General features: G+C 44.7%; 1 protein-coding gene and 1 long non-coding RNA gene across 6 annotated transcripts in view; one reads left to right on the plus strand and one right to left on the minus strand.

Annotated features, from left to right (window-relative positions):
• The window catches only part of LOC149339251 (uncharacterized), a 65,496-nt gene that overhangs the window by 39,526 nt on the left and 815 nt on the right, over positions 1-25,155 (plus strand). Inside the window, exons 2-3 of one of the 2 annotated variants that reach the window (XR_016283497.1) lie at positions 5,774-5,881; positions 6,798-6,866. This is a non-coding gene — a long non-coding RNA (uncharacterized LOC149339251). The remainder of the gene's footprint in view (positions 1-5,773; positions 5,882-6,797; positions 6,867-25,155) is intronic. The other variant, XR_016283498.1, reaches the window with a different exon arrangement.
• The window catches only part of LOC149339253 (venom serine carboxypeptidase-like), a 32,839-nt gene continuing 20,192 nt past the window's right edge, over positions 12,509-25,155 (minus strand). For all 4 annotated transcript variants that reach the window (XM_089548005.1, XM_089548007.1, XM_089548003.1 and 1 more), the window contains 4 exons: positions 20,270-20,319; positions 15,503-15,672; positions 14,478-14,811; positions 12,509-14,137 (listed from right to left, as the gene is read on the minus strand). In XM_089548005.1, the coding sequence (XP_089404131.1) occupies positions 13,335-14,137; positions 14,478-14,811; positions 15,503-15,672; positions 20,270-20,319 (1,357 nt within the window). In that variant the 3' untranslated portion in view covers positions 12,509-13,334. The remainder of the gene's footprint in view (positions 14,138-14,477; positions 14,812-15,502; positions 15,673-20,269; positions 20,320-25,155) is intronic.

Here is a 25,155-nt window from a genome sequence, read left to right on the forward strand (position 1 = left end):
CAAAAGAAAGCTGCACTTGGATGTCGGAACGGTAAATTATATGTATTTTGGAGATATCTTTTTTGCATTAAATGAATACGTTCAAGGTTAGTGAATGTTGTAGTGTCCCACACCAACTGACAATAGTTTAAATGCGAGTTGAATATTGAATTGTATACCAGCATCTTAGTTTTTGTGGGAAGTATGTATTTTAGACGGCCTATAACACCAGTGATTTGAGCTATTTTTTTTTTTCAAGATATAATTTACATATTAATCCGATGACATACTGGCAGAAAATATAACCCCAAGGCATTTAAACTGCTCAACAATTTCTACAGCCCGCGAGTTTAATATAATATTATCGTGCGGTGGGATAACTTTATTTTTCGCCCTAAATATGACAGCTTTGGTCTTACTCTCGTTTATTTGCATCAGGTTAACTGCAGACCAGACCTCAAGAGCTTTCATTGTGGCATTACATTGTTTGATAAGTTCATGAACATTTTCACCTAAAAAATGCGCTCGTATCGTCGGCATAGATGAAAAACTTTGTATTATCGAAGCCGCTCTTCTGACACCGCAGAAGAGCGGCTTCGGTTCAAACCGTGTACCATTTATGTACACCACTTGCTGTCTAAACGATAAATAAGAACTTAGCAGTGAGAGCGCTTTTCCTCTGATACTATAGTAGTGTAATTTATTTAGTAAGATTTTATGATTTACCAAAATCGACAGGCATTAACGCAGTACAATTTAGGGAGCAACAGACGAACGCTTTCGTAAATGCCGTTCATTCCTCTGATGACATGACATAGGGCCTTTTTAAAGCGCCATTGTTGTCTGTGCAACTGGTATAAATTGGACATGAAATAGAATGTTCTGTGTGCCACTTCACAGCATTGTGCGCGAGTCGCAATCTGCTGCTGGCCAACTTTTGGGTAGAAGCCTTCAAGTCTCTTTCGGTATGCCTTGTGGGGCGGCAAGCCCTATGGTGATCTCCAAGCTTCGTCAACCTACCTTTCGATAAATGGGGGTCGTAATGGTGTGTCTCCTTTTGTTTCGGTTGTCAATGTATACAGACCACCCTCTCCACCAAGTTAAGAACTGGTCAACTGAGATCGTGTGTCATGTAAGGAATGCGAGAACTGTACCTTACAGAGTGCATGTATGAATATTGGCCAAGAGGACTTCCGTGGTCTCCAGGATTGTTCTCTACGCTAGAGGTTCAACTCCGGTTTCTGGAATTTGTCGAAATAGATGTTTTCGGTTGATTTCGGTGGAACATGTCTTACAACACCCGGTAAATGAAAAGGACGCTCGCTAACACATTGATTCTCTTTCCAACACAGATGTCACTGTAGACTGTACGCATTGCTGAATGTTCCTGTGGTGACCTGTGACCTGTTACCTGTGGCATGTATAACCGCATGGATGTGTTCGGGGAGTGTAGCATTTTCAAGAGGCCCCACTAATCACTTAACGGCTTCGTTATAAAAAAATTATATCAAAAATAATTTTCTTGTCTGTGGGTTAATGCACTGGCATTGAGAGAAACCTGAGTTCATACTTGTATATTCATATATCTGAGTTCACATATAGTGTCGCGAATTCGCAATGCTGCGAATGAGGTGCAGTTGGCACAACCAGCTTCACGACTATCGCAGTGCACTCGCTTCACCTTTGCCGCAGTGGCAATGAGACGTTCTTGAAACTTTCTGTTCTTCCGACTTTTTTTTTTACCCTATTGACGACACGTTCGCCAATGTACTTTCCCCACCTGTTCATCATAGGAAGCCTCCAGATAACCGTGGCTGTGCATTTTTGAAATATGTGTGCAATTACTTAATTGCGGACCAACTAATGAACGTGAACGCAGACACACTGGAGCTCCCGCTTTAAACTCTAATAAAATGGTCACCACCTTAGAAGACCACAGAGGGCAAATCGGGCTGACTGGTACATGTTTTATGAATAGGAAAAAACAGCGCAATGAAAGACGACAAAGAGAAGGACAAAACACCAGCGCTGGTGTTTTGTCCTTCTCTTGTGTCGTCTTTCATTGCGCTGTTTTTTCCTATTTGTAAAACTTTAGAAGAGCTCAGGCCAAACAGCCTAACTGGGTTCCTAAATACAATACCAACAATAATATCTCAGAGCCAATTTTGCAATTACTAATTTTTTTTTCAATCAACTTACCTCTACATTCTGAAGCTCATTATTCTCCCATTGTCACCATTTACCGAAAAGATAGAGCTGACTATAGGCAGCCGACAGCAAAATTAAGGGCCCCCTTGCCCTACTGACCTGAATTTGCTGGCCCTTGCTGTAATTGGTTTTCACTTGGACGTCAAACGTGATCTGGTCAACAGAAATATACTGTTGTCAAGTACAGACCTTATTAATTTCGAAATTAATGGGTCGAGGTCTCCTGCGTTTGCTGTCGGCCATGCAAAATACAAACGGCATGTAAGTGACCGCGGTATCCAACCTACGCGATAACTTGAGCAGGGGTCACCCGCAGGTGACTGAAATAATCGTACGGTCGCAACAAGCTACAGCTTTTCGTTCGGCGGACATGTTTTCTTCATAGTGTCTACTAAAAGTTTATGAAAGCATAGCGGCAATTAAAAGGCCAGGTAAGGCAGCTACGATAGCCACCAAAGAACAGGTGGTCTTCTCGGCTGCATAAGAGATTTATTTACACTTGTGCAAACAGCAAGTTGTTCGCAACGGGGTGACGTCAACTCCGAAGCTTGTGCTATCGAAAGTGCCACAGCACTCTGTACTTGGGCCGCTTTTTTTTGTTGTTGTTTAAATCAATGATTTGGTAGCAGCCTTCTGTCTACCACCAGACCGTATTCCGACGACTGTGTCGTGTATCGTTCGCTGAAATGCCTTGCCGATGTGACTTCTTTGCTGTTCAACCTTGAAAAAGTGTCTGTCGGGTGCAACCGGTGGAAGGTGACTTTGAATACCAGAAAATGCTACCACGTGCAGTTCGCGAAAAAAAAAATAAGAGTTCCAGTGCTCATGTAGGTAAGTAATGTCGCACTTTAAACCACAGAACGTGTTAAATACACTAGGATTACGCTCATTAAAATACCATAGTGGTGTATTCAATTTTACTTGATTACCACAAGAAGTTTACCATCTCCTTCATATTTTTCCATGAAATTTTAAGCGTTCTTCGCGAATTAAAGTAAACTTGTATTTGGCTAGCGTTAGCACTAGCACTAGAATATGCATGCGTAACCTGCGATCTTTGCACAAAATCTTAATAGATAAAACAGGCTCCATTGCGCAATTCCACAAAGGGACAAGACACGAGCGCTAAACTTCCACTAAACCCTTTATTTGTGTTATCAGGCTGACCGCATTTGTGTCAGCCTTCCAGCCTGACACTGGCCTGATAACCTTCATAGGTTTCCCCTCTCGCACTTGGTTTGCACCTCTATAAATCTGTGAACGCCAATAAAGCGTTTAGGGGAAGTTTAGCGCGTGTCTTGTTCCTTCGTTGTATTGCGTTATTGAAACTCGTGTGAATTACCCACCAGACCTAACCATCATTCTTCTAAGATAAACTGGAACGAATCGGGAAACAATCAGCATGATTTGTAACAGTAAATTTTAATTTTGGTGTCAGGGCCCTGAAATACTTTAAGGCATCGCTGCGAAACCCTCTCTTTGCGCAGAAAAATGCTGAGATTGGAAGTTGTGATTGAGCTCACGATATTTGGTTATGTTTACATTGGCTTTGCTGTATGGCCTATGTCGTGCACACGGGTCAGTTATTTTCTTGTTCTTTTGTTCATTACTTTATTAAGATCGTCGAGCATTTGGAGGCGGTCTTTCACATTCTCGATTGGCCAAGCGTAGCACGTGGTCCAGTCTCACTAGTATATATCGTGCTGGTTTATGAAACAATGAAGATTTGGTACTCGCGCCCGTCCTGTGTTAAATGGTTTTCGTGTCCTCATTGCCTCGCGCTGGATTATTCTGGTGACTGGAGTTCGTTCCCAGCATGTACAGGAATAAAAATTGCACTGATAAAACAATGCTGCTCATTAAGGAGCCGCGTTACGTTTTCTCTAGGAGAGACAATGTTAACAAAATTTCAGCTTATCAGTGCTGTAATAGCTGTTTTCTCCTAACGCAATCAACGACTGGAATCGACCCCCTAATGATGTGAAGGCTGCGCCTGATATAGAAAATACTATTCAAAGTCTTATTCATTAGTTTTAGTTTTGTTTTTCTTTTCAAAATATTTATTCATTCATGCGTGAACCTGTACTACTGCGTCCGCAGTTTATTATGTACTTGCATTTCATTGTTCCGCGACGAGCTACTCTACTCGTACATTGTTTTTTTTTTCAGCGTTGTTGCTTATTTATTTTTATTTTTTGCTGCATTAACTGATGTGTTCGTTTGATTGACGGCGAACTTCATAACATTGTGTCATCCCCTGTATCTAAATCTCCGACAGTAGTGCCTTATTGGCGACGCAGGCGTAGCTAATACAAAAAATTGTTCCCCTAGGTGACAGCGTGCATGCATATTGACTTGTCCGTGCAATCAATATTCCTCATGAATTTAGCCCCGTCGACGGCGCCTACGCTCAGACGAGCAGGATTCGAGAGTGGCTTGCTTCCGGAAAACGAAGCAGGCTGTAGCATAAAATTGTGAACAAAAGCAAATGAGCTACAGTTGGCATATCGACCTGATAGGCATCTCCTGGACCAAGCTGCAGAGTTAATATTGTTCTTGTTCCTTTCCGCGAAAGCGCTAAGTTTGTTCCGGTTGCTCTCTGAAATTCGGTCATTTTTAACGTTTAAAAGCATTTCACCGGAAATCCATGGGAATTTACCTTTTACGTCTTTATCTCTGTCTTTTGTTCTCTTTTTCTTTTTTCTTTCTCTCTTTCTCAAGTGCGTCGTGCCAGGAGTCTACCTCCTGCACCGACGTGTGACGGATTTAGAATTTGCCACAGTGGCTCAGATCTATTTGTATGTCCCATCAATTATCTTCGGTAACTGTATGTAGTACTATAATGGCTCGAGTAAAGGCCCTGCAGATGTAAAAGACGAGGATTCTGAGCTTTCCACTCAAGCTAAAGGCTCTGCGACAGCCTGTATGAGCATAACGCTGGCCGATGATCGATCGGTGCAGATCCGCCTGTCCGCTGTGTAGCGTTTACGGTCATGAGAACATGTCAGCTGCATCTAGGAAACATGACGTATTACTTTCAGGTATGTGCCAGGAAATGAGAATTTCTAGTAACGAATCAAGTATCCGCCATTTGAAATCACGGACATTCTCGAACATTCTGAATATTTCATCTGCCAGCTGTGAAAACTTCAGAAGGAAAGCTGAAGAAAAATCCTTAATTTGCTGTTTTCAAACGCAAAAGCATGCTGATAATGTGGAACTAACGTTGTGCTAGAAACACAGCGTTCGCTTCTAGGTTGCGCGTCCACACAAATTCTGGAAATGTACTACACTGCACTCTTTTTGCGGTCAAAAAATCCACCTCGATTATGTAATATCAGTGAATTATGTCTCATTTTGATAAAATTAATGAGAACATTATTATGTCCATGAGACTAAAAAGTAGCAATAAATTCGTTTCCACATACGAGGTGCTGTGCCCGAGGCCATGAAGAATAATCGTTTTGCTACCCTACTGGGGACGAAAGGGGTGAGGGGATAAAAAATGAAAGAGGAAGGAGAGTAGCATAAAATTTAAGTCACTATGAAAAGCCAGCGTTCGTTAAAGCCACAGCCTATCATGCAGGCCGGAAGTTCGCAAGAAGCGGAGCAGTGCCTTGGAGGCCTCCACCGCCGACGATCACCTCGGCCCGTGGCCGAGAATCTTCATTTCCGTCAGTGGGCGTGGATCTAGGTAAGCGCTCAACCTCTGCAAATGCCCACCGTCATTCTACCACATGTCTGGGAAATGTGCCCTCAACCGCCCATCCGCCACCCCTCAAGGGCCTTGTATGACCACTGGCTGTCTGTTCCATTGCCCGGCCGCCAGCTTCTGCTGGTCCGCAGTGCGCGGCAGACTGCAGCAAGCGCTCGGCTTTTAAGGCGAAGGCCTTTAATGCCTCATACTGTCGTTAGCAGAAGCGTCGGCAGGAGTGTCGACAGACAAGTCGGCAGCCGTGTCAACAGATGCGTCGGCAGATTCGTCCGCCTTTCGGCGTCACTGCTTAAAAGGCTCAAGGTTCCAGCATGAATAAAGGCGCATCTAGTGAATGCATGGTCTTCATAAGTAAAATAAAAGGAGTAAAGTCAAGAAAAGAAAAATAAAAAAGAAAAAAGAAAATAAACAAAAATAAAAACAAAATAAAAGAGATGTGAAAATGAAAATAAACAACAATAAAATTAAGAAAAGGAGCAAAAAATAAATAAAAAACAAAATATGAAAAATAAAAAGTAAACAAAAACAAACAGTGGCCAGGAAACGCTTTCGCCTTGCAGCGCTTTAGAGAGCCAAAAGCCCCCTGAATTTTTCTGCTGAGAGGCACAGCCTAGACGGAGAAAATTATTTTAATAAAATTTTTCCTCTATCTCGCTCTGCCTCTTTCAAGTGAAGCCTAATAGACAATTTCTTTTTCCACATGTCTAATGAAGCAGCGGCTGTTTTAAGCAGTGACAAGCTTGATAAAGAATTTCGGGGAGACTGCTTCTGCGCGATTTCATTTGGTATCCAATTTTGTACTGCTCCTCTTATCCGTATATTACTTGCGGGTTTTGTTTTTCCTCTTTAGTACTTTTGAGGCTGTCATTTTTGTTTTCATTTCTTTAATGTACAGTCATAGACAGAAGAACGTGGACCGCGCCTCATCGGTGAAAGTGTTCGGACTATGTACAACCCCAAAAGGGTAATTTGTCTCACTGTATGATCTTTTGTTCGGAGCAGGCTCCCAGTGTATATATGTGTGTACTGAATTATTTGTTTGGTTTGTACACAATAAATTTCTCTTTGTATTCTGACGTGTTACCTAGCAAAAAGTAATGGATGTTCTATGCATCTGCAAAATTTGTTTACCTTTATCTTGCACACAAACTCAGCAAACATTTGTTTCCGCTACGCAACGCGAGTGAACAGGTTGAACGCGGAAGAATAATTGCTATTGTTTAGTCCACGACTGCAAATCTCTTTTTTATTTCCCCGGCATGAGGGTTGCAAAGTTTCGAATATTGAATATTGAAAAGATCGACAATACGTGTTTCAGCTAATTTTAAATGGTTGCTGTATAAATGCTTCAGTAATAGCAGTGTCTAGCTTGAAACCTGAAACATAAAAAAGCTGCTTACTTACGAACCAGAAACGTTTGAATTTAGTACTGCATAGTGGTGCATTCTTGTCTCCAACGGATCGTAGTGAAATTGAAATCTGTTTTCATGCTCTCCGAACGAGCAGCACACGAGACGTAAATGATCGGAAAATTCAACCTATTAAACATACCATGGATCTAATTAGCCCTATTTTAATGCATATATTTAATCTTTGTTTTCAGCAGGGAGTTTTCCCGCAAGCCATTCAAGTTGCTAGGGTGTCAGTAATTTTTAAAAGTGGCGACAAAAATAACTTGTCTAACTATCGTCCCATCTCAATCCTATCCATTTTTTTCAAAATGCCTCGAGAAACTGCTGTAAAAAAGGATCATTAGCTTTTGTATCAAACATAACTTATTGACCCCTCATCAACATGAGTTTATATCAGGAAATTCCACAGACACAGCGCCTTTAACTCAAAAAGAACTAATCCTAAAATCTTTTGAACACCATCAGTTAACTCTAGGTATATTTGTAGATTTCAAAGGCATTTGATTCCATTAATTATCTGACAATGCTTGCTAAACTCGAGTTCTATGGCTTCCGTGGCGTTTTTCTTGATATATTAACCTCTTACCTATCAGCGCAAGTACAACAAGTTGTAATTAACAATAAATTATCCGACCTAAAATCAGTTTCAGCAGGAATCCGATAGGGAAGCATTCTGGGGCCTCTACTTTTTATTATCTACATAAACGACACTGTTCTCATTAACCCACACCCAACATTTATAATATATGCTAATGATACGAGCCTATTTTTCACCTCTAGCAGTACACATAATCTGACTGAACAAGCAAACACATGTTTACATCTTTTAAATCATTGGTCTATCATAAACTCACCATCTATAAACATAACTAAAACAAAAGCTGTGCTTTATAGGTCAAGAAATATAACAGTGTGCGATAGCGACGTTTCACTTCAGAATGGGACTGTTCCTTTAGAAGTTGTCCCCGTCGTAAAAAGCCTTGGAGTATACTTCGACAAGCATTTCTCGTGGTCAACACATGTTGGTAAAATAGCTGACTAATTATCAAACATAACTGTGGTCTTAAGTAAACTGCGCAATTTTCTGCCACAAAACGTGAAACTAATTCTCTATAATTCCATGGTCGCTTCCATTGTAAACTACTGTTTCACAGTATGAGGAACTACAACGCTCTCAAATTTAAATAGCTTACATGTCATTCAAAAACGAGCAATAAGAAGCATTGCAGGCATCCCCCTAGAAGTTACGACTAAACCTCTTTTTAATGCTCTCCACATAACTCCAATACACGAGCTATATAATGTCAATTTAATAAAACGATATAAGAGAAGTAATACCTACCGTAATTTTCTTGGAACTTTGTCTCGTCTAACACCCAGAGAACACACTCATGCCATAAGAAACCGCGATGAATGGTTCATTCCCCAAACGCGAACTAATTATGGACATCAAATGCCCATCTATCACTTACCATCAATGCTAAATGCCTTATGTTAGTCTTTTATACCTTTATTTGGCATCTTATTGCTATTGCCGTTTTTTATGTTTTTATTCGTTTTTTTTTCTATCAGTTGCGTCTCGCTTATATTTTTTCCTCAAACGCAAATGTTTTGTTAGTTGCTGCCAATATGTGAAATTAAACAATGCTTGAAACCTTATACGGAGGTGCAGGCGCTCAAACAAGCTCAAGTGAGAGCTTTTTGCCTGCGTCCCTAACATCTGGATGATGTAAATAATGATTTGATTTGAAATTTGATTTGATTGGACCACGCCACATCGGTGAAAGTGTTCTGACGCATTACCTAGCAAAAAGTAACTGGTGCTCTATGCATCTGCAGATTTTTATTCCTTTTAATCTTGCACGCGAACGCACCAAACATTTCTGCTTCCGCTGCGCAACGTGACGGAAGAGGTTGAACTCGGAAGCATGATTGCTATTATTTAGTCCACCACTGTAATTCTCTTTTTTTATTGTCCCGGCGTGTGTGTCACAAAGTTTCAAATTCGGAATATTGAAAAGATCTACAATACGTGCTTCAGCTACTTTTAAATGGTTGCTGCATAAATGCTTCAGTAATGGCATTTTCCAGCTTGAAACCTGAAATATAAAAAATATTCTTACTTACGCATCAAAAAATTTTCGTTTTAGTTTGGTTTTGTAGATTTTAACGTCCCAAAGCGGCTTGGACTATGATGGAGGCCCTAGTGGAGGGCTCGGGATAATTTTGACCACCTGGAGTTCTTCAATATGCGCTGACATCACACTGTGCACCGGCCTCCAGCATTTCGCCTCCAACTAAATGCTACCACTTCGGCCGGGATCGAACCCATGCATTTCAGATCAGCAACCGAGTACCGCAACCCGTGAGCCACCGCGGCAGCTCCTTAGAAACGCTGTAATACGTAGCCTAGGAGCAGAAGCCTTTAACAGCAGCCAAATCGTACTGGTTGTGTGAAAACTACGCAAGAAGTATTCAGTTCCAACAGCATTTAACTCGGTGTCTTCGCAGTTTGATTCATATTCAATACGGTTTAAAAAATACACCTTCTTTTTTTGTTGTTGTCGGGACACCTTCTACAGCATCTTTTCACGGAGCCTTTTATTTTATTGGGTAGTAAAGAAAACATTATCTAGGCAATGATTACTTGACCCTGTACATTTTCTGATTAGTACCTCAGAGGGTGCCGTAGCTATATCTCGGTTCGAGGGCTAACCCTCAGTAGAACAGGTCAAGCCGCATAGAGGTGAGACGGTCTTGTTCCGACTGCATAACCTGTAGAAAACATTTACCTTAAGGACAGTCATTACACCATTGGTTCCGGAATGAACTTCTGCGACCATTCAGGAAAAAAAAAAGAAAAGAAATCTCGTGCATAGGCTTTTAACCATCTTTTCTACTCTCCACTGCTTTAAACATGAACTCCTGTCGGCTTTCTTACCCTAGATATTTTTCTTTTTAAACTTATCGTTCTACTTTTACTTCATGCCGTGAACCTCATGCATTCATTTCTCAGGTGCCCTTAACTTCCGGACTCCTTGCCACTCCCTCTTTCTTTGCGCTTTTCCGCACCCGCCCAACCTTTTCTCTTATTCGTTTAATTGCTGTTTTCTTTTATTGCGAAAGTAATACTGCGCTAGGTTTCGAGCTTTCAGCGTCGTCCCGGCGGATTTACGTTTGACCTTTAGCTTGACCTCTGTGATGACGTCACGCCAGACGGAGAGAAAACTGGGGCCCCAGCTCGGCTCGTCGCTGCTGTCCCAGCGGATCCACGCCGCGCCGCTGCCGCGAGGAGGCGCTCGCTGTGATGACGTCACGCCAGACGGAGAGAAAACTGGGGCCCCAGCTCGGCTCGTCACAGCACCACCAAGACACCACCAGCCAAACCAGGCGCAACCAGGGTTATCGCTTTCGCGACTTACCGGGCTTCGCCAAGCTAAGCCTCTGCCAATTTTTTTCAGTATTTCGTTCTGCCATGCTGCTCAGTTCTTTTACGTAGTTTTTCCTGGTCAACGCAGCCAGTCATACCATGCCACCTGCCGCAGTTGGACAAACGGCATTTCAAGTCCACGTTCGCTACCTCTCCACGACACCCCCGGATTCTTCTCTGCTGAGCTCGCATCTTTCTTTATCGCAGTTTCGCAGCTCAACCGGTCGGTCCTCTTTAGTAGCCGTCCTTCCTGAACAAGATTTTCAAGTTCACACTCCCAACGATGACCATTTTGCCCAGACTCCTCTCCTCTCGCCGAAACGTTGGCAAGCACCCTGGGGCTTTGCCTTCCCTTGTTCACTTTTTGTGTGTCAAGAAATCATCTGCCTGCCCTCTTGCTACCACATAGTTGTTAAAATGTATATATATATAGCATCCTTGGTTGCTAGAGGTAAAAGGCGCAATTGAAAAACGCGTCATTTAATATTATTAAATTATCATTATTAAAAAAATACTATAAAAAGCATTAACTTTAATAAATATTATAAATTGCTTAACCATCTTACTAATTAAGACGATTCAGAGGTTTTCTGGTGTCCGCCAACACTACTAATACGAATAGTAATATTTCAGTTGTGTTTCCAGCGTTGTCCTGTGTACTTCTCCTCCTTGTGAACGCGTCCTTTCCGCTGGTTTTCCACTTACCATGAACCAACTGGCCCAACAAGCTGCGCTTCTTCAGTACTGTTAATACTATGCCGCAAAAGCTGTATTTTTACTCCAAAAAGCCTATTTTCGGCAAATTTTGCAAGTGTTCGCTGAAACACACGTATAAATACATTAAAATAAAGAAAATCCCAGCAGAACGACACAGCTCTAACGGCCTTTATTTTGCCGGTATGCCCTCATATTCTTAAAGAATATTCGCGTGCAGCAGAGCCACGATCAACTTGTTGCGAATGCAGCAACCGGAATGCGGGAATACTGCCTGGCGAGAAGGAATTTTATTCACATGCTTCTACACCGCATCAGAGATGAACTCGAACGAAAAAAAAAATGCAGGTCATCACATTCAGGTTCATCATACCACACAGATAAAAGACTTTCATGCGTTTTGACACTGCGAGCTACGGCGGCTGTCACAGGTGTCCCCGAAGCCAAGGACATCATCACGAAACAATCAGTTGACCTGACAGCTTGTGTCAAGGGTGCGTACGTGATTGTTTCTAGTACTCACCTTTGGTAGCAGACATCTGCGTCCTCGTAAGGTCAACGCGTACAAAAAGAGGGACAAAATGCCCATGGCGGTCCACAAGCGATTTTTCGATTTTTTTGTAATCCTTATATGCCCTTTAAATATGCCCTTTAACGCAGTCCTTGAAGTTGCCACCTAAGACTTGCAACCAGCGCTTTGGTAGACATTTCGCAGCATGCGTACATAATTGAGATTTTAAATTCCGCGCACGCCCAACGTTCACTTAAGTGCGTCGCGGCACACGTGTCACAACTTTTTCATTGTGCTACTGCGTGCTGCCTGCTTAAAAACCTTTGCGCTACGTCCGCACACCACGCTGTAATAGACGAGGGTTTACGTACTTTGAAGGAGGTACCATGTCATGTGGTTCCACTCACAGGGAGAATGACGTACTTCGGCCACTGCATGCTTCTCTCGATGCAGATGACGTTGGACAGTCTTTCTTGGTGTAATAAGGGTTATTGGTTTCTATTACAGTAAATATATGTAGGAATTCACCGCAATAACACTGCAATTTGAACAGATTTTATTTGATTGTGCACTGCATAATTAGCACAAGCGAAATTAGTGCGCAGCTGTTCTCCTTAGCTCTTGAGTCGGCAAACTTTTAACCTTCAGCATTTTGTTCGTAAAACGGCAGCGACGTGCTTGCAGCAGCTTACAGGCTATGTAGACCTTAGGCAAGTCTGTAAATAACCTATTAGCGTTATATCGCGCTTTTTCACCTAGTAACGAGCATAACATAATTATTGCGTCATTTCTTTCCATAGTTTAGCTGTATTATTGGCATCTCAATCTTCTTACGCCTTCCGTTTGTAAAATCTCAGTGATGCACCTGTAGCATCTTAAAGGCTAAGTAGACCTTGAACAAGTCTGCAATTAAGCAACCTGAGCAAATTTTAATGATTAATTTGCTGATGGTGGGTCCTAGATCCCATAAAGTGGATAAGAGTACATACATGCTCTTGAGACAAGCTACTTAGAAGTGTGAAGTATTCAAGGCGATCTCTAATTATCCGTCCAGATCTAAAGAAGTTTGTGTGAATGAGGTTCCCTTACAGCCAGCCGCATCATCTCTTGACTGAGGCTGTTCCTGCACAAGAACTTTTGTTTCGCAGGGGCTGGTTGCTGCTGAGAACACTTAAAGCACTACGCATGCGTAGAATATGGCCACCACACCATCTCGACACCAGTCCTCATCACTGCCCAACTCGTGGCGAAGGACAGTCCAAAGTAAAACATCTGCGTGAATGGCTTTCGAGGAAGAGGACAAACACGATCACCGACGACGGTATCACGCTCCTTCTACAGGAAACCCTCGCGGGAGAAGTTGGCCTAGTCGATGAAAGGCGGCTTGATGTCGATGAATGATGTGATCATCTCCATGCTGACCTCCGGCTGATCGAAAGGCAGCATGTGGCCGCCGTTCCTGATCACCACGAAGTTGAGATTCTTGACAGTCTTCACGTAGCCGTAAACGCTCTTCCCGTCCTTGCTTCGCCACACGCTCCGGGGCTCGCGTGCCCAGCGGTCGGCGTGCGACCAGGCCACCTGGGAGAGGAATTTCTCCGTCGCTATCGTGGACATGGCAAAGTCCAGGTGGCCGCTGTAAACGAGCACCCTGTAGCCGCCCTCCAGTACCATGGTGAACTGGGGCCTAGCCGAGCGTAACAGGTCGTCTATGAACTTGGTGGGCACGACGGTGCGAGACACGTCGAACTGCCGCGAACCGACGTGCAGGGCTTGCCGAATGTCCGCCCTCTGGACTAGCGCCTTGTAAACATTGTTGTCCGCGGGCGCGTTGTCGTAGAGCATGTTGTAATAGTAGTTAAAACCCGTCTGGTTCTTGAAGTAAGTGTCGCGGTGCATGATGCCGAAGAAAAGTCTGTCGGCTAGCAACGCGGCGTCTCGGGTGTGACCGGCGCGGATGTGGTCGGCCACCTGGCCGGCGACGCGCATCATGTAGTCGGCGGCGACGCGGTCGATCAGGCCGAAGCCGTGCAGCATGTCTCCAAAGTCGAGCATGTTGATCGGGTCCGTGAAGCCGTTGCCGTAGGCGATGCCTCGGAAGTTTATCTTGACTCGGAGAGATTTCGCGTTCTCGTGCAACGCGGCGCCGATTGCCGGCACGTACTTGCCTGCGAGTGAGGAGCAAAACCAAAAGAGTGCAGTGAGAAAATGAGTTTCTAACAAATTCGAGGACGTCAGTGGTTAGAGTAGCATAATCATCTGACAGCAAGACCCGACGATTTCTCTTAATAAGCCTTCAGAAAACGACAAAAGCGCACCTAGTATCAGTATGACGAAACCTTCAACGTCAGCAAGTGCAAAAATAGATATATGCCTTAAATCTTAACCTCTTAATTACTGTTGACCAGCCTGCACTTTCTTCAGTCGAAAAAAATGAAATGGTGGCACCGAAACAATTCGGCACCACTAACTCGTCATTGGAAGATGCTTGTCAGCAGGATCACCTACCAGCGTATGACTCTCCGGTTATGTAGAACTCGTTCTTGGACAGCTCGCCGTAGAGCGTGAAGAACTGCTGGAGAAACTCGACCATGTCGCGAGCCACGTCGGACATATTGCGAGCGTAGCCGCAGTCGTTCTCTGTAAAGCTGAAGCCAGATCCAACTGGCTGGTCCACGTAGAGCATCGAGTAGCGCTGAGCCCAAGTCAGGTTGCGGAACAAGATCTTGCTGCCGTCTTCCGACACGCGGTACGGGCCATGCTCGACGAAGAAGCCGAGCAGGGAACTGGAGCCGGGTCCCCCTTGCAGCCACAACACTACGGGATCATTCTTTAGATTAGTCTGCGCAAGAAAAAAATACGAGCAAGCGTTGTGTTTAAATACCATGAGGGATGAAGGCTTAAGTAGAGACATTTCTAGCATAGGCTAGTATAGACAAACACCGGACCAGCCGAACTTCTGCACCCTGCTGGTTCCGCGTACGTAAACACGGCCACGTGTCCGCTGCGCTAAACCTCTCTAGTAACTTCTGAATCTCTGTAGTCTGTACAGCGGTACCTGCATCTGACGGCGCCTGCATCTGCATCTGCATCTGCATCTGAATGCGTGCACGGGGTTCGACATCGCTTTGCAATGGCTTGTGCGGCCGCCGCGGTGGCTCAGTGGTACTTTGGTAGAAGAGCTGTGATGGTAGAAGAGCTGTGTATGGTAGAAGAGCTGTGTGATCATGCACAACCGGTAAAGCAAGGACACTTCGTCAGGCAACTTTGTTTGCCTTTTTGTCGCCTCCTCAGCAGCAAGTGTTGTTTAAAATAAAGTTTTGAAGAATTGAATAACATTTCGAACTTTTGCGGCTACACGAGAAAGCTGCTTGACCTGCGCGCATTTGTTAATTTTTTAGCCGTGTCTCGCGAAACACATGAGTATCAGACTGACACTGGCCTTGGAGTGGTTTGACACTTTTTAAAAGAGGAAAGAGAAAATGAGCTGTAAAAAGCCGCTCCGCGCAGGTGCAACATCAGAGTATACTCACCAGAGATGGAACGAACCAGAAGAATAGGTTGCTGTTAAACTGCGGGTTGACAGTTATGTATCCAGCGTAGCTGGGAACTTCGAAGTTGGCGCCGATTCGGCCGACCTTACTTCGGGACTTGGCTTCGTCCAGTTTTCCTGCCGCGATGAGTGGCGTCAAAAACAGTGGTTCTGCAGAGCACGAAGGATTTGCAAAGCAAGCGTTAGTGGTGGGCGCAACTGAAAACACGAGCGCGTTGAGGTTCAACTTCTCTTTCCCCTATTCGTATTGAACGCGGTTGACTAAGAGATTGAAAGCTACTTCAGCTCAAAATTAAATGTGCCCGATGCCCAGTGCAACAACAAAACAAAACAACCTAAATCGTGACATAGCCCTGATCTGCGCGAGTCTGAACATCAAGGAACTATGTATAACCATTGTGTATAAACCACTGCTACACGGGAAAAAGAAATGTATGGTAACAAGTCAGTAGGTAGAACAAACAAGGCCCAGAAATAGAGAAGGAAGGAAGGAAGGAAGGAAGGAAGGAAGGAAGGAAGGAAGGAAGGAAGGAAGGAAGGAAGGAAGGAAGGAAGGAAGGAAGGGAGGAAGGGAGGAAGGAAGGAAGGAAGGAAGGAAGGAAGGAAGGAAGGAAGGAAGGAAGGAAGGAAGGAAGGAAGGAAGGAAGGAAGGAAGGAAGGAAGGAAGGAAGGAAGGAAGGAAGGAAGGAAGGAAGGAAGGAAGGAAGGAAGGAAGGAAGGAAGGAAGGAAGGAAGGAAGGAAGGAAGGAAGGAAGGAAGGAAGGAAGGAAGGAAGGAAGGAAGGAAGGAAGGAAGGAAGGAAGGAAGGAAGGAAGGAAGGAAGGAAGGAAGGAAGGAAGGAAGGAAGGAAGGAAGGAAGGAAGGAAGGAAGGAAGGAAGGAAGGAAGGAAGGAAGGAAGGAAGGAAGGAAGGAAGGAAGGAAGGAAGGAAGGAAGGAAGGAAGGAAGGAAGGAAGGAAGGAAGGAAGGAAGGAAGGAAGGAAGGAAGGAAGGAAGGAAGGAAGGAAGGAAGGAAGGAAGGAAGGAAGGAAGGAAGGAAGGAAGGAAGGAAGGAAGGAAGGAAGGAAGGAAGGAAGGAAGGAAGGAAGGAAGGAACTTAATCTCCGCCTTAAGGGTGTGATACGATAGATTTGGTGGGTTACTGGCCATATATGCGGGATGGATCCCTGGGAGTCCTCATACCACTTGTGGCGCAGTGGTGCAGAGGTTAAGCGATGCGCCGCTGCCCTGGGATGGCAGGTGCTGCCACCGACGCTGATTGTGCGACCCAGGTTGCTCTTCCCGAGCGACCTCTCGCGACCAATCATTAATTTAGCTGCCACCTGACATGGTGATCAGTTTGCTCACAATGCGGTGGGCTGGTTGCGATGACGCTGCAAGGTCACGTGACCTAACTGAGTCACTTAGGTTGCTTCTCTGGGGGACTTTGCGCTCACAACGCCCACGCTGGATTTTTTGGCAGAGCGGCAGCTTTAACGCTTTCAACTTAAAACAAGGGCGAGACCCCAAAGAAAAGAAAACTTTGGAATCCATTCTAACGTTGGATATACAGAAGGAATTCATAGGAGCGTATGCAAAAGTGGACAGACCACGGGAACGGTAGCAGGAGTGCTTGTGAGCGCTACCTGACGGCGTGTGCCTTTTGTCGACATTACGCGAGGTATGCGCTGTCGGCCCTCCCTAACATGCACCGGGTCCATTCACAAAAGCATTTTAGTTGGACACGCCCTTTTCGCAAGTTTAGCCGCAAGGGACCACTCTTCGCTTCTGCGGGGCCAGGATGCCTAAATGAGCGAGTTAACGCGCGAGAGCAGTTTTTGCAGCCACCCACGATCGCAGGTGGCTATTGCTGCAGTACTTAGCGCGCAGGTTCTGCATGCTAAGAAGTGCAGCAACGTGCAGCTTCCACTCGACGGCAGTCATTCCCACGTGACCGTGCTGCCGGGTGAGAGCTACAGTAGCCGATTCCTCGTGCCAAGCTGTGTCCCCTGCGAAAGTGTCAACGGGAGACGGTGGATCTTTGAGCTCAGATTTCAAGCTGCTACTGAGCACGAAATCTGTCGCCATAAGTTCAAGAAATGCGGTGATCCGGATTATTCGCGCAGCAGCCTACGTACAAAGTTGTGCCGCGATAGCGATTTGCAATACAAAGACTGACTTATAAACTCGCTCGCAAACTTATAAACTCGCAAACTCGCTCGTCCATGCGCGACTACAATCGCGTAAGTGAAGAGCGGTTCTTGGCAGTATTTCTTGCGAAAACGCCCTGTCCAACGAAAATGGGCCGACGGGCAGGCCAGCATATTAGAGAGGGCGCACGGCACATATCTTGACAGCAGGCACGCTCCATCAGATAGCGCTGACAGGTAGTTCTGCGGCCGTGCCCGTGGTGTTTTCACTTTTGTTCATGTCTGCAGCGCATAAAAAAGAACTCAATCCATGTGCCTTGTACAGATCGCTTAAGGCATTTTGTTTTTGAGCTTGCGTTAGCTTCGTGTGCAATGTACTATCGCGCTCAATATGAGTTGCAACGCGCGGTCATCGACCGGGGATCGTTCTGTGGTGTGCCTCCTCCAAACGGTTGCTCGGAATTCTGGGAGAAACTTTTTCCAGAGCGGGGGTGCTGTTGTTTCCTGGAAAAGCAGTTTCTCCCAGAATTCCCAGCGACTGTTTGGAGGAGGCACAGCACAGAACGATCCCCGGTCGATGACCGCGCGTTGCAACTCATATTGAGCGCGATAGTACCTGCAAATTTGTGAAGGGTTAAATGCATTATTGCCGCCGCGGTGGCTCAGTGGCTATGGTGCTCGGCTGCTGGGCCGAAAGACGCGGGTTCGATCCCGGCCGCGGCGGCTGAATTTCTTTGGAGGAGAAATTCGAGGCCCGTGTACTGTGCGATGTCAGTGCACGTTAAAGAACCCCAGGTGGTCGAAATTTCCGGAGCCCTCCACTACGGCGTCTCTCATAGCCCTAGTCGCTTTGGGACGTTAAACCCCATAAACCAACCATAAACCACCCTTAAATGCATTATCCAACCAGTGGCAAAGTGACAAGATTCCTGCGCCGCAAAAATGCCCTCACTGCGAAGCACCCGCTTCCGACACCAATGCCCACCACCAACTGTGGACATGCCCAGGAACTTCGCTGGTGCGCGCTCGAGTTCTTCAAGACGAGGCCTGTGTTCAAACAATGACTCTAGTTTGCACGTGTGGCTAACGAAAAGCATTTACGTCCGAAGCTTATGTATACTTTTTGCACGCAGCCGGGCTTCATGCGTTTTTGTAACGTATTATACCGTTCGCCACTAACACCACGTTTTGTGCCACAGCGCCACGAATAAATAAATAAATAAATGCATTATTCTTTCCTCCTCATTTTAATGTCTTGACAAAGGCGCTGTGAGTAACAAATACATTAATAAAAAAGGACCGCGTCTTCAAAGCGCGTGGACGCAGTTTATGCTTCCGTCGCACTCGTGAACGAGTTATCTGCGAGCAGCATTACGTAGCAAGACAGGGATTTAGCTTGATATTTAGTTCGCTTTTCATTTAAATTTCACCCTTAACTTCACATCGTATAATAGGGTACCGCAAGAAAGAAATATAGAATGCTCAGCGAGAGATGAGAGTAAGTTGAGACGCAAATCATCTATAAGACGCTCTTTTAGTGGACGGGGAGTCGAATCCCGGCAGAGGTCATAGCGCTGGGAGCAGGACTACCACCGCGCTGTTTCTAGAATATAACCGCCGTTATTTGTCATTCGCAATCATGTCTGCTTAGGTCGGTAATTAGGTAAGTTACAGTCACTTAGCCCACTGCTACAGCAACACTGTTAGCGGGCTAATTGGCCGGCGCACGGCTACGGACGTCAAAAGAAGAACACCTACCACAGTTATCTTCCAAGTGTGAATCCACGTGAGCAGCACATACTCAAGACGGCTGATTATTATAAACAAAGGTGTAGTAGTTGTGGACAGTACGTTACCTTTTACAGGTTGTTGTACTCGAAATTACGAGGTACTCAGGGCCTGGTATGGGCTCCGTTGTAAAAAAGTCATGATAGCTCAACTTTCCAGTTTAAAAACATGCCAGGGCAGTTTTCTAGGCCTCGGTGAAACAAACCGCGTCACGGCGTCTTTTACCACACCTAAGGTTATCACACTAGGGTATCACACTAGGCTGTCACATTATGGTATTACACTATGAAATATTCAGTCCCGTTTATAAGACCGAACGTCGGTTTTAGGCAGATGCGTGCAATGAAAAAACAGGTACTTGCTCCTTTCCTCCCTTGTATTTCAAATTTCCAACGCAGTGTCAAAACCTGTGTTCTACTGCTATGCTAATGCTAGGCGGTGGACGTATGCACCGAAACTAAATTTTACTCTGCAGTACTGTCTAAAAATTGCTTGACACTATTGTACCTTAATACTTTGGTTTGTTTATGGGGCTTAGCGCCCCAAAGCGACTCAGACTATGATGGACGCCGTAGTGGAGGGCTCCAGATAACTGCCGGCCATCTGGGGTTCTTTAACGTGCACTGACATCGCACAGTACACGGACCTCTAGGATTTCGCATCCATCGAAATGCGAACGCCGCTGCCAGGATCGCACCCGCACCTTTCAGGTCAGCAGCTGAGCACCATAACCACCGCGCCACTGCGACAGCCTTAATACTTTCAACTGACGCCATTTGATCAGAGCGAAGTGTAATCATTTCTTATTTCTACCAACTTCACAGGTCTCACCTGAATCCCTGCCTTTAACCGAAGGCCCATCGGTGGTGACTTCCGGCTGCCTGCAATAATGACATGAAAAGATATTTGCTGTCAATGTCTGTGCTTTTGTAAACACACTCAAGATAAAGAAGGAGTCACTGAGTTTTTGAACTGAAGAGGTCTTGTCGATTTCACGTTTTCGGGATGTGCTACTAAAAGTAGTACTCGAGCACTCTCAGCGACCATACAAAATTCGATGAGTATAGGGGTAATGTGATAAAAATCGCGGAAAAGCATGTGAGTGTATACTATAAATAAAGCTGCTGCGGCGCAACACAGTCAAAGTGCATTGTCATTTATCATTTGTCTAGGAGACACTGACCTCAAATAAAGAAATGAATTAAGTGTAGCGATTTAAATTAGCAGCAATACCCCTTCTGAAGGAACCGACAATAATATGGAATGTGAAAGTGGACACAGACAATGTGTATGACGCCTGTCTTGCTACTCCAAAATCGCCTACGATGCTGCGCAGATGTCATATTGTCATTTAATGGTTACGAACCACCAGCAGTCAGGAAAGCACCTAAATACTTCAAGAAAAAAAACTTAACTGGTGCTGAGTTTTGCCCACAAAGAATTCACAGTTATGTTTAAAATATGACCTTAAAACTTGTACATTCTTCAATTCGGACTCCCAGTGGCATTTAATTGCTGAGCAAAGATATCTGAACGCGATAGCGTTATATGCCCGGTTATCCAGAAAATCCGGCGTTGGTGTTGTCGGCGTTGTTGGCGTATGGGCGAAAAATATGGTTGCTAGAGCAGCATCCGACACTCCAAAGAGAAAGGAGTAAAAAGTGAGTGAGCTCTCTCCTGGTGCACCCCCTTTTATAAAAGAGAGTGCACTAGAGAACACCTTACTCCCTTTTAACTCCAATATAGGCTTATTCATGTTTAGAGTGTAGGTGTGCCACCTGTGTCACGTGATCTTGTGGCGTCATCACAACCTGCCCACTGGATTGTTAGCAAACTGACCACCGTGGCAGTGGCTGTTAAATTAATGATTGATCGCGAGAGGTTGCTCGGGAAGAGAAACTTCGATCCCACAAGCCATACCGGTGGCAGTGCCTGCCATCACGGAAAAGTGGCGCATCCCATAACCGCGGCACCATTGGAAAGAAGTGGTACCTATATGAATGTAAAGTTCCGAATGACCAATTTCAGACATACGGGCATTAACTCATTAGCGCTATCGCATCATATCATTAAGGTGGTGCTTAAGTGTCTTCTACAATTAATTTGTTATCTTATGTGTCTGCGAAGACTGGGACCTTTAGCTTGGCACGTTAATCTCCAAAGACTTGTTGTCAGGCAAACCAAGTTAATTGCCCCATATATGCGGACGCTGTAGGAAAACGCTGTCCACTAAACTTTAAAAACCTCGGCTACTGGCCCGAAAGACGTGGGTTCGATCCCGGCCGCTGCGGCCGAACTTCGATGGAGGCGAAATTCTAGAGACCCGTGTATTGTGCGATGTCAGTGCACGCTAAAGAACCCCAGGTGGTCGAAATTTCCGGAGCCCTTCACTACGGCGTCCCTCATAGCCTAAGTTGCTTTGGGACGTCAAACCCCAATAAACCAATAAACCAACTATACTTTAAAGATGCGTTGTATCTCAACTGTGCCTTGGAATTATTTCTCTAAACTAAACCTTTATGAAGAAGCGTGGGTGTTTTTACCACTAAAAATTTTGCCCAACAATTGTGATCATGCACTGCGAGTATCTGGGTACTCGATCATCCTAAAAAAGCGAGTGTTTTCAAGCGCGGGTTGTTTTCAAGCGCAAAAACCAGGTTCCTCGCGAACTGGCCAAGGTACTTTTCATTCAAAACACGTAAAGCACGTACGTTGCGAAGCGATCGATCAAACTGATGAAAAGGGAAACAGTTCTTCAGCCAGAGCTGGCACCTCCTGACTGATAGATCAGTAGGGTGTGGGCAAAGACCTTCGCCCGTACGAACAACAAAGACTTTCGTTGCTCTATCTTGCTTGCGCACGCAGGCTTTCATTTTTTGCAGGGTTGTTCCTTTTTTGTTGTTGTAGTTTTCTTCTTGCATTATTACATATTTCTTTCCTGAATAAATTCTTCAACTGACAATCAGCGTCATGCTATGTTGATCTTTTTATTTACCCTACGTCTTCTGCGAGGTATGAACGATGGATCACTTTTTGGACAAAAATTAATTTGCGGCTGGACATTGTGGACGCTAGCGCAAATCCATCACGTTGCTACAAAAAATTGCTATTACCTCGTCACACTTTTTGACCTGACCTTGGTAAAACTGCATCAAACTTGTCGTAGATTAATTTCTATTTACTTTTATAGCTGTTACTCTCCACTACATTCCAGTCCGTGGCTTGTTTATTCGTTTCTTTTGTCCACATTAAAGTTTTGCCTGTTTTGGAACAGCAACGGGAAAGACAGCATCTAGTTGTTATGACGCGAAGGCTAGAAAGCAAGACTTCTTTCATAAATAAAGACGATATGCCAAGTAGAACTTCCGAGATTAAAAAAGTAAATGCATTAGCCGTCCTCCCCTCCCCTATCTTCTTTCGTTTCTTTTGCGTCTAACGTACGGAACACCACATCTAAGAAAGCCGCTCTCCCACGCGACCTTCTTACACGTCACTTCGCACAAAAAGAGTGTCATCTCGACGTACGCTAATAGCAACCAGAAGTGATCGTGCACCGTATAAGACTCGCGAACACCGAGCTGACATGTTAGACGCCTCCCTTCAAGTAATTTTAACGGCGAACACCTGGCATTATCTGTCACAAAATACTTTATTCCCGTCCTTCGGATGGCAGTAAAAGAGGCATTGCGCCCGTCAGACTCGGATTTTCAGCTCTAGTTCCATGCGTGAAATTGTTTTTTTGGCGGCGAGCCACTGACGTTCACTCTCACATAGCGCAGTTGTAAGAAGCTGGAAGTGTTCTTTTGGGCAGAAGATCCGATGCGTAGCATTTTTTTTTATTTGAGAATAAATAAAAACACTCAATCCTCAAACTAAAAATAAAAAATCTGCAGGTGAGGGTTCACGTAAAGTGAAAACTCGCATGCCCTTCAAACGTAGGTACGTAACCTGTGGCAGTTGTGCTAGTTTTACGTTATCACTCAAGCAAAGCTGTCGGTTTTTACGTAAAACCTCGCATTTTATGAGTAAGCTCAAGTTTTCTGCTTCAACGACATTTATGCAATTCAATTTTTTTACGAGCTTACTCAACTAATCGTGATGCTCGTAAAAGTGTCGTGCTTGGCGTGCAGCTCAATCAATCAATTCCTTTATTTCCCATCTTACAATACAGATAGATGGGATTGTAGAAGAAAGCTGCCAATGAGCAGTGTGGAAATAACAAAACGTGCCACAAGAGAGAAAGCACATCAGGAACAGATGTGAGCCTGCCAGTGGCGGTTACAGTAGGAGAAGAAAAGAAACGTATAAAAAGGCTAGAAATGCATTATATAATTTATGAATGATGTTGCCTCGATCACCCATTCTTTTGATAGGCAAAAAAAAATTGCTTGCGTCACTGGCCAACAGAGCATGAACCTTTTGTCGAGCTCCTTGCACAGTTTGTTCTGGAAGCGTGTTCGTGGGCAAAGTTGTGCACAGTTTTGAATCTTTCTCCTATGCGCCATAAGTTACAGCTTCCTTGAGACAAGGTTAATGTGACGTCAGTGGGCGAAGCCTTTGTCCTCCAGAAGACGCACTTAGGCTGAAGAAGAAGATGATGATGAAGATTATAAGAACTGCTACGATGTAATAACTCCGCAATGCAAATCAAAAAAGTTGACCGAAAGCAACAGCTTTGTCTTTAGCTTTAGTCTTGCCCTGAAACCAACTCCACACCATCATCAGCCTAACTACGTCCACTACTAAACTAAGGCCTCTTCCACGTCTGTTCAATTAACTGTGTCCCGCTCTAGCTGCGGCCACCTTATACCTTCACACTTCTTAAACCCATCCGCTCAGCTGACTTTCTGCCTCCCACTGCAATGCTTGCCTTCTATGGAATCCAGCCCGTTACCCTTAACGAGCATCGATTATCTTGCCTTTGCATTACCTGCCCCGCCCAAGCCCATTTCTTCTTCTTGATACCGACTAGGATGTCATTAACTCTAATTTGTTCCCTGACCCACTCTGCCATTTTCCTGTCTCTCAACATTACACCTACCATCTTCCTTTCAATAGCTCACTGCGTTGTCTTCAGTTTAGGTTTAACCCTTTTCGTTAGCCTCCACATTTCTGCCCCATAGGAGAGTACCGATAAGATACAGCTATTATATGTTCTTCTCTTGTGAAGTACTGGTAGACTGCCATTCATGAACTGAGAATATCTGCCTACTGCGCTCCACCTCATTCTTATTCACCTAGTTCTTTGATTTGTGTGGTCCGGATCTGCGGTCACTATTTGTCCTGAGTGGATGTGTAGCCTTACCCCTTCCAACGCTTCGCCATCTATCGTAAGTACACATATCGCAGCTCATATGCTTTTTGCGGTGGCGGCAGAGAAAAACATATTTTCTGGTGTTACCTGTACAGCTCCAGTGGGTTGGATGTTTTGTCCAACTTTCATTTCTATCTCTGACATTTACTCAACGGATTTTTGCTTTACTGCTGCCACGTTAAAGCAGTACGCAAAGCTCGTAATTGCGAAGATAAGCTTCATAGACTAGCTTAGGCCATATAAGCCTAAGCTAGTCTAGCTCCATGTCCAACGTGCGTTTGCGACTACACCCAGACAATCCGCTTAGAATAACACTCAAACTTCGAATAAGCATGCTCGGTATATATCACTTGCGATAAGTTTAGGCACCCTTAAATTTCTCCTTTTTTGAGTATTTAGTGGT

The sequence above is a fragment of the Amblyomma mixtum genome, chromosome 6, assembly GCF_055824585.1.
Source record: "Amblyomma mixtum isolate Tamu chromosome 6, ASM5582458v1, whole genome shotgun sequence".
NCBI classification, from domain to species: Eukaryota; Metazoa; Arthropoda; class Arachnida; order Ixodida; family Ixodidae; genus Amblyomma; species Amblyomma mixtum.